Raw genomic sequence first — 17,719 nt, 5'->3', positions numbered from 1 at the left:
CATGAGTATGCCAAAGAGTGACTGTGATTAGAGAAGACAGTAAATAACACATTGGTAACAGATTAGGAGTGGTAAATTGTATAAAAGTAACTAATAAGTCAATTTAAATCTGACCGATCGTTGCTGCTAGCTTGACATGGTGGTCGGACCTGCCTATCGCAATAAACCAATCGAGCTATACTGGTTGGAACAATCGTTTCTCAAGGTTCTACCATGACAGAAAGGTTGGCTGAAGGGCAGTAAGACTAAAAGCAGCAAACCTAAGGTTCGAGGGCAAGGTCGTACTACTAACTGTACAGAGGTGTAACGGCAGTAAGTTGTTTCCTTCAGACAACCAGCATAACAGCGATACCGCCTTCTCACAAGGAGGGGTGGGTTAAGAAAAGACCGACCCTAAAAATGCACACCTCGCCTTACCTAACGGATTTCCGTCTCCGACGGTAAGATGCCTAACGATGTGAATGTCTAACTTCAATCAGTCCACGAAATTGCACGACTATCTTCTATTTTCTTCAGTGGGTAACTACCTTACGCCCGACACGGATTAGCCTCACTGGTCACAGCTTCTCACTAGTACTCCTAGAATTTCCTCTCGAAGCTAGTCACTAGTGAGCAAATGGTAATTATTATTATGTTTAAAAAGTGATCAGAATTGATGGGAAGAGAACTGTATTGATCATTTTCATCATTTCACCCCCAGATGTTAATAATATGTTATTCTTCTTTCACCTCAAGAATGTTCGCAACGAATTACTAATATATCATGTCTTTTCTTGAAGATAATAGTTGTTATAACAACATTATGTTGACAAAAACACGATGTTTTTAGTAATATTTTACTACTTGGAAAATCTATCATAAATAATTTTAGATGGTAATTGTTTACAGTTCTGTTAGTTAATAAAATTATTTTAATTATGATAGGAGGAAACAACTGCTTTCAACTTAGGAATCACTCAACAATTATAACTATTTAGTCAATGTAGTGAGCTTTTTATTTATAATTGTATTCTGTTCCATATATGTACGCATATGTTTCTTTTAACTAGGTGTTTGTCTATTTGATCAGCAAGGTGATGTGAATACATCTGGTTGTTTACATGATACATATGGAACTGACTCATCATCGTTAGTGGCACCATTAGTTTGTTTGGCTAATTCAAGTACTTCAACAATTTCAATGACTAAAGCAATAGAGTCAACTGCATCAACGAGTACTCTTGGTGAACCAGTTGTAAAATCTAATCCACTGCAAACTTTTACCATCATTAAAACACCTAACAGTAGAACAATGAATCAACAAGAAATTTCCCAATTAACGTCATCTTCTGTTCACAAAACAGTAAGTGATGGAAAGAGAATCAATAAGAAGAAGGAAGACAAGCAGCAGTGGCCACAGCTACATGAGGATGAGGACGAACAGATTGTCGATGAAAAGAAAAAACTTATCAATTTATCTGAAGCGTTTTCCAATTTAAAATCAAATATGTTTACAAATGACTATTCAAGTGGAAATAAACAAGCTGAACACCAGTGCTTATCTTCTGAATCCAAACAGTCAAACTATTCATCAGGTGATATTTCCGATGTGTAAAAATGAGAGACAGGGAGTATGGAGAACTGAGAATTTTTATCTTAACATTTTTGTTTGATTACGACAATGGTTGTTAGAATATTTTGTAAATACTCGTTTAAAACCGAACGAACAGATTAATGAAAAGCGAATACAATGCATCTGTTAATCTATCCATTTAAGCATATATGTATGTGTAAACGAACAATTTCTGCTAAAAGAACCATTTACCTAACGTACTTGAAGGTTGTTCGTATCTTTCAAGTTTCTGTCTTTCAGTACTTCATTTCTTCTTTTCTATTCAAACTCTCCTTTGTTGCTGAGTAAACACAACAGAATGATTGAAATCATATATGCTCATGTTTTTGTATACATATGTGTAACTCACTATCACTACTATTACTATTATTACTGGTAAGTAGTGATAGCGTAGCGTTACCAATATGCACTATTAGTCCTTTCATTAAATATAGACTGAGACAAATACATTCATTATTATTTGTTTTAAATGTATTTAAGATTCATATTTTCAAGAAGAATAAATGTTTATGTCATTATTTAGATGTTTGTAATATTTTTGTTATGACTAACATCGGTAGCAGTCAATAATCATTAATTATTTTTCTCCCTCCATCTCTGTTTACATGATAACTTTAATTTGAGTAGAGAGCGAAATGGAAATAATTGATGTATGTACTTTTTGAATTACTCATGAAAATATGTATTGGGTGATTAGTATAGAATCCAAATGAAAATTCTTTCATTTTCCAAAAGTATAAATTATGTAAATTGCTCTTATTTATCAATTTTATAATCAATGATAAATAATAAAAATGAGTTTCATCATATAATTTATTTAAAAGACAGTGGGTTTTCGTCTTATTCAAATAAAAAAATACACATATTCAACTGTTACTAAGAGATTGATGAACTCAATACTTTCGTGTATATTCGAATTAACATATCGTTAATTAATTTAGCTAGGGAACTCCTATTATTCCATCGCGAAATTCTATTTTTCATAATATCTTTTGTAAATATTTTTGTATTCCTCATAGTCGTCTATTGATTTTAGTTTAACGCTTCACAGTTATAAAGTATAGAAAACAGCTTTTTTACGTCTTGCATTAAAATTATGGAAGTGAATACAATAGTGTAGTACGGAACTTATTTGAGGCAGAAATTTATTTTGTTCTAAATTTGATTTTGTTGGTGACTATCCGTAAGAATAAAGCGAGAGATTCTCACTGAAAAGAGATTTAATTTACTCATCTAATTATCTACCAACTTCATTGATGTCATATCACAATAGCCGTTAGTATCTGGGAGGTTATTTTTCTAAGGTGTTGGGGGGAAATATTCGGCATCACTTAACAGGATTTGCACAGGCATAAAAGAAATGATTTGTCCATTTTCCGGTTGATACAGATATAGATTACGTCTGGTCCTATGTATAGAACAGGATGTGGTGTCATAAGCTTCTTTTTTCGAACAATTGAGACAAGCGTGATTACCGGTGTCTACTACTCATTAACGGCCTGAAGTTCATGCGGGATCTTTTTCAGAAAAAATAGACGTATTGTGGCTAGTAATGTAGCATATGGCACGCATTTCAACGTATTCGCAACTCGTCAGTCGGTTGTACATGGATCTGAGTGATGTTTACATCGGAAGTGTATTATTAAAAGGGAATGGGAGGCAAATATGTCATATTGTCAAAGACTTGTTGTCCTTTGATAGTTCACTGGAAGTTACAACTCTAATACGCTTAGATTGGCGGCCGGCTTGAGTATCTGGGCTACCTGCTTCTGCCAGCTAATTATTTCAACAAGTTATCTTTTCTTTTATCTTGTTTTAACGTGCCATTATGACCATTGATCGTATAACCTGTACAGGCGCTTTTATGAAAAGCCTACGACCTTTCGCTGCACAAGTTACAAAAAGTACTATAAAAGACATTGTGGTGGTTGGCAGTATGCATTAAAGAGAATGAATATTAATCGTATGTCGATTCCCGAGCTGCTAAATTCTGACTGCTGATCACTAGTCAACAAAGTGGACTATCTGCAATTCCTACTAAGTCAAAATATATATCGTAATTGTGGTGTCATCACAATCCAAGAATCTTAGTTAGTTGATTTACAGGACAACTGACTAGTATCACTACGTGATTTCGAAATTTATCGTCAGGATCGATCAAACAATAAAAAAGGAGTGTGGCGGTGGTCTAGCTACGTTTGTAAACGTGAACTGGTGTCGATCTCCGTATGTGTGTTTCAAGTTTTCAAATGACTTTGTCGACTGTCTAACTCTAAGATGCCATCCAAAACATCTGAATAAATACAAATATGTTTATGTTACCAATATCCACGTGACTCCAGACTGCACATCATCTGCGCTATCTGTTTTCGTTGATGAATTCACTGAGTTCGCCGTTCCTGCCTTCAGTGGTTCACTTTCAGTTGCATGTGGTGATTTCAGTTCATGTGACTGTAGTTTTCTTTCGTCACTAGATAACTAAAATGTAGTCGATTTCCCTACTCCTTTGAATGCTCATCTAGACTTCGTTTTCATTAATGATGTGGGTATATATGTGACTCGTAAACGTGCTCCATTGTCTAGCTCGGATCACTGTATAATTCGTGTTCTACTTAAAGTATATGGAAAGCATGGAAAGAGTACACTCTTACATCAAACCAACTCAAATATAAGAATTGCTCAGAAGGAAATTTGAAAAACATGTTTCATACGACTAACTGGTAATGATTTACAGATGACTCACTGGAAAACACTACTGATGTTATCACTTGTTACCTTAAATTCTGTTTTGATATGTGTTGTCCCACTGAAACCATTTTTGCAAGTTTTGACTGATTTACATCTTCACAACTAAAACAATTACGGAGGGTGAGAGAAGGAATGTACAAGGAGAAAAACTCTAATGAAGTTCGTAAGCTAAATGGTCTAATAAGCCTACAGTTTAGACGTCTCAACTCTATTTTTACCCAAAAGCTCCTGTCTTGTAAAAACCCTCCAAGTATGTGGAAACTCTTTAAAGAATTTACAGGTGACAGACAGATTAAGAGCGATAACCAGCTGAATGTTTGTGACTGAAATAAGTCTTTTGTACGTCAGGCATCTGATGTGTTGCTCCCTTTATCCACAGGTCTGAAGAATAGCTGTGTTCCTAGTTCCACTGGAACTGATGTCCGAAGATGTCCCCAGTCACTTAATTCATCCCGATGTTTAGGACCTGATGGTATCTCAAACCTCCTTTTTAAAAAATGTGCTGACGTCCTATGTTATCCATTCACGACTCTAACAGATCCTTCCCATCTAATCTCATGCCGAGCATGTGGAGAAAGATGAAGATAATCCCTGTACCCAAGAAAGTATCTGGCGATAATAATATGAAATTTAGACCTATTGCAATTACTTCACTTTTCCTCAAAACAATGGAAAAAATATTAATACTTCCACTTCAGCATGCGATAAAAGGGCATATTGATCCGTATCAGTTTGCTTACAGATGCAAAAGAAGCACCTTAGATGGTGTTGCTGTTCTGCATCACAATATAGTGTTCAACTTAGAAAAAAGTGAGAAGTAAGTTCTATTCGCTTTTCTGGACTATACTTCAGCTTTTGATTCTATACCAAGACAACGTTTGCTTAACAAGTTAATCAGTGTCAACACTGACAGCTGGATAACGAATCGGGTATGTTCCTACTTCTCTGGAAGGGAACAGTACACTTTACTTGGAGTAAAGTGTTCAGAGTCTCTACTGTCTCATGAAGGTGTACCACAAGGAGCTGTTGTTTAATCTTTTCATTCCACTTTTTTTTGCATGACCTGCCATCTTCCACAGAAAACACTTTTGTGAAATATGCGGATCATCTCACTGTATGTATGCCTATCTCTTCCTCCTTACATCCCATAAAATGAATGAGTTTTTGTCTCGTATTGGTTGTTGGTCTGTTGGTAATGGTCTCATACTTAATCCGTCTAAATGTCAAGCTGTTAACTTTAGCACGAGACATGAACGGAATCTAAACACCATTTTGATATCACATAATGCTTGTGCCATAGGAGACTCTTTGATAAACACAGTGTCGAAGGTCAATTATCTTGGTGTTACCTTTTGTTCTGATCTCTCTTGGTCTTCTCACGTTTTATTGTCATCGAAGAACGTTTTACGTCTGACTTGCTATATAAAGAGATTGCATGCTCTTGGGATTACTCGTCATTTACTCTCACAATTCGTCAATTCTTGCATATTACCTATTATTCTTTACTGTTCTCCATTATTATTTCCCGGGCTTTTGAGAAAAGACTTTGCTGTATTGCGGAGAGTGCTGAAGGCAGTTAGAAAGATGTGTGGTGAATCTTTCGGAGGTCATAATTAATATGGTTGTGGATAGACATCTAAAGTCATGCAAACTTCTAGTAGGTGTTATCTTATCAAATACTAACCATCCCCTTCACTCATATCTTTCTCCTTGTATATCTTCTGGTAGAACGAGACGTAATTACATTAAAATCCATTCACGCAAGCAAAAGTATAAAAGTTCTATAATACCCTACCTAGCAAATATACTCTAAGACGAACAGGTTGTTAGAGATAACCTAGCCAATAACCTGCATTCTTAACATGTCTCTAATTTGAAAAGTTGTACAGTTTTCCGGTTGTCTTTTTTTAAACCTTTTTTTTCGTTTTTGTCTTTGTTTCTGTTTTTTGCGTAAGAAACTTGTTGAAATACCCTGTGCTGAGAATTCTATATTATACCAAAATATAATATTGAATAAAGCCATTAATAATAATAATGAGTGAGCGATCTTTATCAAAAACATCTGTTTTCTGATTTTGAAGTCGAATTCTACAAGTGTAGATAAGACATATGATGATCATTTTGTTCTATTCTGAGTGGCCTATCTCCTGACCTTTCGTTGAATGTTTGATCGAATTATTGCCTATTCGGTAAATAGATATTATGTAACGAATGCTTCAAATCTTAAGCTTAACATGAGCAAGATATTTTTTATTTTGTTTAGGTGAATAAAATATACTATGGTAAGAGGTACTTTATAGTAAATCAGTTTCTTGTAAGAGATCAACATTAGTCATTTAACTTTATGAATGTTCAGATGTAGAGATATCTGTTTGATCAGTAATTATAATTTCATTATTTCGAAACACTCACGCGTTGGAGATAGGATATAGAGGTTTCCAATGATGTTAAAAAATATAACATTTGATTTCAACATTGTGCTTCATACGACCCAACTTAGATATCCGAAGTCTTACTGCACATTAAGTTGACTTTACTTTTGGGTGAGTAATCTCTAGAATCCAGTCGTTACTGAGCAATTTTATTCTAAAAACTATTTGGAATTCATCAAGCAACTTTTGAATATGTTCAAAATCAGCAAACTCTGATTCAATAGTATCTATATTTTACTGGAATTGGTTCACTGTTCACAGGGTTTTTGTGTTAAAACAGGACTGGGTTATATGATATAAACGTCAAAGACTTTGAATTAGCCTTAACCATGTGGATCTTTTTTATTATCTCTAATGATATAAACTGAAATGGTCAGTGTGAATGTGTTTCTGAGTGAACTTCATTTTTCTCAAATTCATTCGATATTATTAAGACGGAGTACTAGGAACGCATTAGAACTCATACATAATAAATGGACAACTATTCGAAGTGAAATTTAAATAACAGACAACTACATCTGGATAACAAACCAAAATACAGCTATGAAAATATGGATTTGAACATGAAAATAAAAAGTGACAACTTTCCACTATGTGTTTACTGAGAAATTCCCCAGATGTCCAGCAAGAATCAGCAAACTAAACAGTTCAGCAAAGCAAAAGTAAAATTAGGACTAAAGATTTTCATACTCCGTTAACAACGGATGAAGTGGTTGGATCCAATTGTAGTTTAAGCCATTCACCAAAAAATGAAAAAAAAGTCAAAGTACGTTATGAGATACGAAAAGCTTGAATTTAGTATCAGTTATTCAGGTAGATGTGGGAGTATAGATTGATTGTAAATGGGGGAAAGATGACCATGTAACAGAAAAGAGCTTTAACTTACGCATGGTAAATGAGAATCATCATATCTGTAGACAAGGTTCTATGCCATACTGTTCAAGAGTTAGTAAGATAAACTCCAATGAACTATCACCCACTAGGTGTTTCTAAGGATCGAGATATAAAATAGCAATCTATTTTATTACGCAGCCTAAGATTGCTGGATGTACACATCCCTTTATGTATTAATTCTCCTGACAGTATCTTAATAAAAGACGACCTTCTTGAAGCGTAGACTAATTCCATATATTTTAAGAGAGGATGTAAAGAACAAGCTAATTAAACTGGTAGGAAAAGCGATAATAATGGCAGTTGAGCAGTTCAGTTGGGCTACTCCCATTGTGACTTCATTAAAGGCGGATGAAGAAATACTACCTGACATTAAATACTCGACTATTGCGACAGAGTTGTATCACTGAAGATATTCTATACAAATTAAGGGGAGCACGGTATTTTTCTAAAATGGACCTGAAAGATGCTTATTTGCAATTCCACTGAATGAGATCTCTAGTGAACTAAATTTATTAATACACCATAAGGGATGTCCAGATACAAATTCCTACCATTCGGATTAAATGTCTTCCCTAAGATATTCCAGGTGATAAATCAAATTATCACTGGTCTTAATGGTGTTGAGTGGTATCGGGATATCGCAGTTCGTGCTGAAAATATTAAATTGCATAATCAACGTCTTTTAAAGTTATTTGGAAGCTTTTGTGACATCTAGCCGTAAATCCATATAAGTGTCAGTTTCAACTTAATTTTATCAACTGCCTAGGCTATACTGTAGATACTAAGGTTTTTAGATCTGATATGAGCAACCTAGCTCTGTTGATTCAAGCACCATCACCTAAGAATACCTCAGCACACATATTATAGTCTGTTACTTTTCAGTTTTGTTCCAGATTTATTCCTAGCTTTACAAAATTATTATCTTCCCTTTCCGACCTGGTGTCTGGTAAAGAATTTGTATGGGAACAACGAGGGACACTTTACGGTTTTTAACTGGTAAGGCTTTCCCGAAACTGTTTACACCGACTGAACAATCTATCCTTATTATAGATGCATCTCCATTTGGGTTAGGTGCAGTCCTAGAGCGGAATAGGAAACCTGTGATTTTTATTTTGAAATGGTTAAGCAAGAGCGAACATTGATATTCTCAGACACAAAAGGAGGCCTTAGTTATGGTATGAGCAGTAAAAAGACTGCATCAATATTTGTTTGATGTGAAACTCCATATTGTAAATAATCATCAGGCGTTAAAGTCTATTTACTATCCAGCTAACTTACTACACTGGCCATCCGTTGCCACGGTTCAGAGAAGGAATGTAGAGTTGAGTGCTCATTATTTCACTATTGAGCACTGAGTGGTCAAAAGCACACCCCATGCAGATTTTCTACCACGCTATTCACATTTCGAAAAACCACCGGTCGAAAGTGTATTTATTTATTTGAATAGATAAATATTGGTACAAAGGGGCACCTAATACATACGCGCCACACAAGTCACTTGATTTGTGTATGGGCTGTGATACTGTCCGGGTACCCAAACCGAAGCAGGTGGTTTTCTTAGGGGGCTGTACCCGGAGTCTTCGACCTAAAGGTCTGGTCCACAAGGCAGTGGAGCAACGTCAGGAGATACAGTTCCACGGTAACCGGTGACCAATAATTGGTTCATACGCCATTTGTTACCTCAGAATACTGGGGACCATGTGCATCATTGGTTTGGAATCAGGGTTTCCTAACTCCCCTAGATGGATCCTCTATATCCACTAACTCAGTTAAGGCGCCGGACACTCGCTTTTCGTCCTCTCAATTTCGTAAACAACGTCGCCGTCGCGAGGCAGTGAGTAGGACTTCCCTGGCAGTTGCTGTATACACGTGGCCATATGAGCGCATTTCAAGAGGGAGAGCTGACTCTCCCCACCCTCGGCCGTAACAGGGTATTTGGGGGCTGGTGTCGCTGCCACGAAAGTGATTGAACGTTGGTTCAACCATTACCTGTTGATATTGCAGGACTTGTGAACGATACTCGCAATTATTTAGGAATTATCACAAGTACAGTGAAAAGAGGTTGAAATGTTCGGTGCAACTGTAGGTTCCCTGAGTTCTTCAAAAGGAGAGAAGACATATTACTACATACCAGTGGTTTTTCGTGTTTTAATGACAGAGTAACTACTCCCCTAGATTTAGGTTTGCAGTATTAAACGACCTTCATTCCGCCCACCTAGGAGCAGAGGAAATGAAATCACTTGCTCGTCAGAATTGTTGGTGGTCTGATATTAATGCTGACATAAGTCGGAAATCGAAGAACTGTCCTTCCTGTTTACATAAGCTATGATACAATAAACCTATTTTGAATCCTCGGCCTGAATATTATGGATCGTGGCAGCGTATTCATGCGGATTATTGTGGCCCATCCTTAAACTCCTACTATGCTTTAGTTATTATTGTTTCATGTTGTAGATGGCCAGAAGTGGTACCCACACACAGTCCTAGGGAACGCTTGACTCAAAGAGCGATGAGAGATGTATTTAATTGTGAAGGAATACCCAATATATTAGTGAAGGATAACAGGACCGATTTCACAGAAAGTTTAACAGTTGGCTTACTGATATTGGATGCCGTCGTCTATTTACAGCTCAACGACATCATCAGCCTAAGTTTAGCAGAAAAGTTCGTTCGAACTTCAAAGAGTGCTATCACATCAGTGAATCCAAATAATATTGAAGAGCCATAAAAATGCATCGATCATTTCATGTTCAACATCGTAATGCAGAACATTCAAGAACTCATGACAGCCCGGCTAAACTCTTTAAATCTCGCATACTTCGAACTGATTTAGTAAACAAAATATCAATTTTACCAAGGAAATGAATACTGACCATCTACAGAGATTGTAAATCAGAAAGTGGAAAGTCGGGCAGTGAAGATTCTTGGTTTAAATGACCATTCAGTTCACAGTAGACATATAGACCAAGTGAAGGTTTATTAAGTAGGTGATCCCAATTTTAATTCTGATCATTCTCTAACTAATCCTGATTCTGAAAATAAAAATCAGAATGCTAGACAATCGAGATCTAACAGAATTACAAATAAACCCATACTAAATCATAGACACATAAGCCGACAATCGTGTAGTGGACGCGGTGAATAGCCAATACATTTACTGCACAGTTAAATTTTTGTGTTTTAACCGACCATAATAATACAATACAATCTCATACTGGGTACTCCAAATTTGAGTTCTTGATTATGTCTTGTCGAGGTTCTAGATTTAATCGGATTAGTGCTATTGCATTATATTGTTTCAAACCCACCGAGTTACATTAACTATGCAAGTCTGAAGATGGATATACAGGTTTGCTGGGTTATAATTCTACACAACGTAAACAGGATAATTTACTTTATAAAACAACTGAAACTTATAAAAAACCAGTATTTAGATAAGTTCATTGAATAAATAAAAACTAGATTAGGAACGTTTACTGATTAATTATTAGATTTATGGATGAAGATTGAGTTTAAGTTCTTCGATAAAGATATTGTACGGATAATACCTTGAAATAGAGGTTTAATTCGTTCGTAAACGGCGTTTGAAGAGATCATTTAAACTTGAAGATCTATTCTTCTGTATCATGAACTGAAAACAGCCGAGAAGTTATTAGAAACCAAGAAGTATTGTCTCCAGCGTTCATTATCGTTCACCAACTTTTTTTAGTCTTCTGATATCTCTTCATTATTTGACAGGTCGTGTCAACAATTAGGGTTTGGTAGACAGCCGTCACTTAGCCACGTTTTCCTGTCATAATAAATCTACGACTAATTAGTGATGATAATGATTGGTCAAAGTTGTAGTGTTTTCGACCACCACACTTTGTAACTAAGTTTCAATATTAAGGCTATATTTATTTTTGCCTATTATCTATTTTTTAGGTTCCAATTTATATAAATAAATGTAGCGTATATTGTCTTAATATTTGATAAAATACGTTAAGGCAATATAACTATGTGGTTGCTTTCATTGAAGCGCTTTAGAGAGCTAGTGGTTTTTTAGAGGTCCAGTCATCAATCAACCACTAGCATATGTCATCAAGCAACAAAGTGTACATCATAGTAATGTAATTCAGTGGTCACATTTTTATCTTTGGTGTTTTGTAAGAAAGTTTTACTGAAAAAGTAGAGTAGGTTGGTATTTGGATAACACTGAATGTGGACAGAAGTTTTATGATGCTCTTTTATTCTCAAGAAGGATATATATATACAACAGTGAAAATTAAATACTTAACCTTTATAGTTGTATGTTACTGGTTTAAAAAACCTCAAAAAACGGAAAGTGCTATTAATGTTTCATTCCTAGCTGGGCATTGTAAAAATAGGCTGTCAAGAGTTTCATACCGAGCTTAAAAAACGTAAGCATATTTTTCTGATCTCTCCCTGGCGAAATATAGTACTAAGACTGGTACGCTGAAACAATTTGTAAGGTCACATCAAGAAGCTAGTCATTGGTGGCTAAAATACAAACCGGTTAAAACTTTCAAGACATATTGGCGACTTAAACAAGGATAGGTTGACGAAGGTGGTAGCATAGACTTATATCAACTTAAGCTAAAAGAATCCTAGCTTAGATTGATAGTAACTCTTGATAGAACTTACTTTTTCCTCCTCCACAACTGTACGCATAAATCGACTACATAGAGATTATGGATAGTGGAATTTTATAGAAATTTGAATTGAGTCAATTAACTGGGCAGTTTCTAAATAACATGTAACACGTGCAGTCTTATCCATGTTCATATAGTATGATTATTTTAAAAAAAAGAGTAGTGACACGAAATTAAGTCTATTATTTACCATATTCACATAGGGGACAGACTTTTCTGTTGGTCCTGTTATACCGAATAATACACTGATCACGGTGAAGTAACAGTTGAGAGATTATTAGATTCTAACTATTCATACGATAGCCAGATGTGATTACAGTCAAAATCCTCCTAGAAATAAGATATGCGTTTATTTGGGGGGGCTGGTGAATTGAAGCAGACAACTCTTCATACTGTTACTTTGAAATAAGTGTCAATCATACTCAACAAAGAGCATAGGACAAATATGTTTCTCCAACCTACCATGCCACATCAGTACGGTGTGGTGGAACTGAAGAGACGAATAACAATAATTGCCGATGATAATGAGAAAGACCAAACAATAAAAAATACAGCTTGAAAAAAAATGCTTGAAGTCGAAGAGTAAAGACATGAAATACTACAGAAGCTCACGTCACTTTATTTTTCTTACTCCCTACTACAGTCATTGAGCACCAAGGTATCGGGTAATTGGAAATACGTAACACACGCCGATATCCTCAAATGAAGAAGTTTTAAAAGCTCACTAACGGATTTGCCCTGTTTACTTAGTACTCTACAACTAAAAACAGTAATACTCACTCAGTTGTTCAACAACACAATGCTTCGAAAGCACAATCGGTCGCAAATCTGCAGCTTACTCCTATTTCTAAAGCATGTATTTCACAAACGGAACAGTGCAGAACGGAATGCTGAGCAGTCAGCCTTGTTGGCAAATTGGCATCTCGGTTCCGTAACAGATGACGCAATTTGGGTGAGCAAACTGCACAACACGCTTAACTACTTTATTCCCTATAACCATTTTAGGCGTTAGCCGAAACCATTTCTGAAGCAACATTTTGTACATATGGAAATGCATCCTACACATGAATCGCTAATTGTATTTCAAAGACATGTGTTTTACAACAACGAAATAAGTATATGCTTAAAACTACCAGACTGTCTAGGGCCAGGTACATGACATTTCCTATCTATATACCTCAGTAAGAGGTGTTCGCGTTTTTTAAGCCCGACAGGAATGTACTGCACTTAGTAATAAAATGAGAAACTAGACTTTATTATCATAGTTAAATAATTGATACTCTTGGACTAACAGCAACCATTATGGTCTCGTTTATAACACACAAATGATACATTAAAATGCAAAGCACATACTGCATAAAATATATCTTTATTTTTGAAAAAAATTATTTACATAGTGGCAGAACCACAATCTATGAAATTTGATGAGCTAGCACAAAATACACATAAAAATAATAAGTAATATGTACACTTTAATTTTCCATCAAAATGTGATCATAAGTTCTTGATGTTCATATCACACATCTAAATTATAAACACAAGCTGAATTGATAAGTGGAACTAAATCATCTTTAGAATTAAAATCTTTTGGGAGTACCAACTGTGGGAGGAGTTTTTGCAAAAGACTTAGCACAAGATGCCGTAAATTACTGAGGCAGTGTTCAGGATCTGGGCATAAAGAAACGACGGGATTATTTTTTGGGAAATCCAATTCCTCATTACTTTGAGCAGAATGACCTAATTCCAAGTTTTTTAAAATGTAGGAAAAAAGTTTATCGACGTTGGGAGATTGAGGATCAAATTTAGTGTGCTGGAAGTGAGGTTCAAGTATATTCAGGAGGCGCAGGGTTTGATATCTAAGCTCTGCAGATGCTCGGTGTGCGCTCATATGCCGCCAAAGTGTCAATTTCTCATCCGATTCTTGACAAGCAACCAACCAATTATTAATACGTTGAGTAAGTTGATTGAGAGCATCGTTGGCGAGAGCTGTAAGCTGATCTGAGTACTCCGGTTCCATGAAAAGCGGAGGGAGATCAATAGGCAAGGCATCCGACGAAGTGATACTTACCGGATAAGTGACTTCCAAGCTATCCACGAAGTCAAAAGTATATAGCTTTCTCTCACTATTGTCCTCCATTATATTCAGGAAACCAAGTTGGTAGGTTTCATGAATAGTTATTACGTGGTTTTGTGTAGGATCATTCATTAACTCATATTCCTTTTTTAGCGGCAATTTATTGCCTAAATGTTTTTGGTATCCATTGGAATCAGTGCGTTCGCGGTTTGCGATCTTCGAACTGACAGTCGTAACGCAATCTTGCCCTTTAGTAGATAATCTCGGCTTTTTACAAACATCCCTTTCACCTTCAAAGTATAAATGGTTTCTTTTGCTTCCGGAATTTTTGAACACACACAATGGTGCATCACCAAAGTCCCTCTGATCCCACTTGTCTTGATGCAACGTAGCATTCATAACAAAATTTGAAGAACAGTCCTATAGCAATATAATTTGAAAAACACTTGGTTAAAGCAACCCTACTTCTATACCGACCGACGAAACCAAATGAACCCGCCAAAACACTTTGATTTGATACGCGCGCAATCGTTGGTCACTCAAAGTACTAAACGGTTGTTCGTGAAGATTCCAAATGGATGTTTATTCATTGTAAAAGGCTTTTGCCAGGGACTTTTAGTGTACTGACTTATAGCGTCCATAATTTTAACTATTTGTTAAATGTCAAGACCACTGTATTTAGTTTAGTAGTTTCAGAAAGCATATTATTGTAAAAGTCCCACTCTCATGAACGTTTTTTTATGTACTCCCTTTTAGCTAAAACTGTATTCTTAATACAGTTTATAGACTTAAAGGTTTATGGTCATTTTTTATTTTACCAAGGTTCCTTGGTTGTACGTCTTTTTTGAAAAATAACAAGTTAGTATTAAGGTAGTGTTTGTCAAAGTCCGGATTGTCAACATTTTGGTGGATAGCGATATATTTTATGGTGACTTAAAGCAGTGAGACTGTGAAGCTCAAACTAAATTGACGGTTTAAACTTTTAAAATGTGTAGTTGGGTCAGTTGTAAATGTTTATGTCAGAAAAGCTAATTGTATTCAAAAATCTTGTCACCAGAAGCTATTGTACTTATAAATTACAGTCGAAAAGCATGTTGAAGAGGGCAACTTTACTAGTCAGCATCTAGATATACATGATAATGCTTACGCTTTCAGTACTTGAGTCGAGGTAGCGTTGTCCAGAGTAACTTAAAGGGTGATGAGTAACTAACAACTGTTACACCTCGTGGAGAAGCATAGGCCTCCCACCGGCAGTCTCTATGAAACTCTACACTGGAAAATCTTTTCCATTACTTTCCAGTTGCTATTCTACCTTTTGATGTCTGCTTCGGAACTCCAAGAGCAATATTCTTTGTTCCTCTTCGTTTCAATTGCCCCTCAGGATTCCAGGTTAGGGCTTGCCTCGTGATAAAGTTTGGTGGTTTTTGCTAAGTTTGTCCTGTCCACCTCCAACATCTGTTCTTAATTTCCACTCCAACTGAAAGCTGGTTTGGTTTCTCCCACAGTAGGCTGTTGCCGATGGTATCCGGCCAACGGATATTGAGTATCTTACGTAGACAATTGTTTAGAAATACTTTTACCTTTGGGGGATGGTTGTGGTAGTCCTTCAAGTTCCAGCTCCGTACAGTAGGACTGTCTTGACGTTCGTATTGAAGATTCTGACTTTGATGTCGGCTGACAGTTGTTTTGAGTTCCATATGTTCTTCAATTGTAGGAATGCGGCCCTTGCTTTGCCAGTCCTCGCCTTTACGTCTGCATCCGACCCTCTTTGTTAATCCATTATGCTTCCCAGGTACGTGAAATATTCCACATCTTCTAGAGCTTCTCGATCAAGTGTGATTGGGTTGGTGTTCACCGTGTTTTATTTGAGGATCTTGCTTTTTCATATGTGCATGTTGAGGCCTACTGATGTAGTGGCTGCTGCTACACTAGTTGTCTTGATCTGCATTTGTTCGTGTGTATGGGATAGGAGGGCCAGGTCCAAATCGTCTAATTGATTCTAAGCTGTCCATCGTATTTCGTGCTTCCCCTCAGATGTGGAGGCCTTCATAATCCAGCCAATCACCAGAAGATAAAGAAAAGGGGAGAGTAAGCAGTCTTGTCTGACACTAGTCCTCAATCGGAACGCGTATGTTAACTGTCGTCCATGCATGATATTGCAGTGTAGTCCGTCGTATGAATTCTGGATGATATTGACGATTTTTCACGTACTCCATAGTGTACAAGAAAGCTCCACAAGGTTTTTCCATCCATGCTATTAAACGTCTTCTTATGGTCAAGGAAGTTGATGTATAGTGACGAGTACCATTCAATTGATTGCTCAACGATGATCCATAGTGTCGCAGTTTGGTTTGTACACGACCGATCCTTACCGAATCCAATCTGCTGATCTCGAAGTTGGGCGTCCATTGAATCTTTCATTCGGTTCAATAACACACTGTTGGAAATTTTTCCTGGTGCTGACAGTAGTATGATGCTTCTGTAGTTCTCACATTTGCTCAAATCTCCTTTCTTTGATATCTTGATGAGGTGTCCTTCTTTCCAGTCCGTCGGCACTTGTTCCTCCTCCCGAATCTTCCTGAATAGAACGTGAAGCATACCTGTAGTTACTTCTATGTCTGGCTTCAGAGCTTCAGCTGGTATATTGTCTGATGATCATCCTGATTTCTTCCATCGTTGTTGGAGTGACATCTATAATGAGGTCTGTGTGTGCTGCTTCGATGTCCGATGGATTCAGTGGGGCTGGTCTATTCAAGAGTCCCTCGAATTATCCTACCCTTCTGTTACTCTGTTCTTGAATCTCGGTGATTGGCTTGCCTTCTTTGTTCTTGACCGGTCTCTCTGGTTTACTATATTTCCCCGCTGTTTTCCCCGTCGCATCACATGGTTGTCTCATATTTCCTTCACTTGCCGAGTTTTCCACTTTCATTGCTATGTCTTCCACATATTTCTACTTGTCAGCTCTAATGCTTTTCTTCACTCTCTTGATTACTTCTGTGTATTCAGCCTGTGCCCTGACTTTCTCTGCTCTTGTTCGGCTGTTATTAATTGCTACCTTCTTGTTGTTTCATTCGTGAATGTTGTCTAGGGTTTTGATAGAGATCCATTCCTTATGATGATGATGCTTGTTGCTGCCAAGAACCTCTTGACTTGTTGAATTCGGTGATTCTTTGATCCCTTTGTAGTTGTGGTTCATAGTAGTTTCTTCTTTCAGTAGATCCTGTAAGGTTCGGAACTTGTTGTTGAGAGTTGTCTTGAATTCGTCGAGTTTGACGGTATCTCGAAGGAAGGCTACATTGAACCTATG

The 17,719-nt window shown here is 36.6% G+C and overlaps 2 protein-coding genes across 4 annotated transcripts in view; one reads left to right on the top strand and one right to left on the bottom strand.

Annotated features, from left to right (window-relative positions):
- Positions 1 to 2,419, top strand: part of CLEC16A_1 (Protein CL16A) — a 59,303-nt gene extending 56,884 nt beyond the window's left edge. The window contains exon 17 of one of the 2 annotated variants that reach the window (XM_051211445.1): positions 1,050 to 2,419. Coding sequence is in view for 1 of the 2 variants with exons in the window: in XM_051211447.1 (XP_051071510.1) it covers positions 1,050 to 1,594 (545 nt within the window). In the remaining variant the exon portion in view is untranslated. The remainder of the gene's footprint in view (positions 1 to 1,049) is intronic. The other variant, XM_051211447.1, reaches the window with a different exon arrangement.
- Positions 2,420 to 13,132: 10,713 nt separating this feature from the next.
- MS3_00003611 (uncharacterized protein) lies at positions 13,133 to 16,833 on the bottom strand (the record flags this gene model as incomplete). 2 transcript variants are annotated; one of them, XM_012941578.3, is made up of 2 exons in its annotated part: positions 13,133 to 14,832; positions 16,624 to 16,833. In XM_012941578.3, 2 exons carry the CDS (start codon positions 16,831 to 16,833, stop codon positions 13,855 to 13,857), a joined length of 1,188 nt encoding a protein of 395 aa, XP_012797032.3. In that variant the 3' UTR covers positions 13,133 to 13,854. The 2 variants fall into 2 exon arrangements, with proteins under 2 accessions (XP_012797032.3, XP_051071508.1); XM_051211444.1 differs by lacking the exon at positions 16,624 to 16,833 and adding an exon at positions 14,878 to 14,944.
- Between the last annotated feature and the right edge of the window lie 886 nt (positions 16,834 to 17,719).

Source organism: Schistosoma haematobium, chromosome ZW (assembly GCF_000699445.3).
Source record: "Schistosoma haematobium chromosome ZW, whole genome shotgun sequence".
Lineage (NCBI taxonomy): Eukaryota > Metazoa > Platyhelminthes > Trematoda > Strigeidida > Schistosomatidae > Schistosoma > Schistosoma haematobium.
The sequence above is the reverse complement of the archived record's forward strand: the minus strand, read 5'-3'. Positions and strand labels throughout refer to the sequence as shown.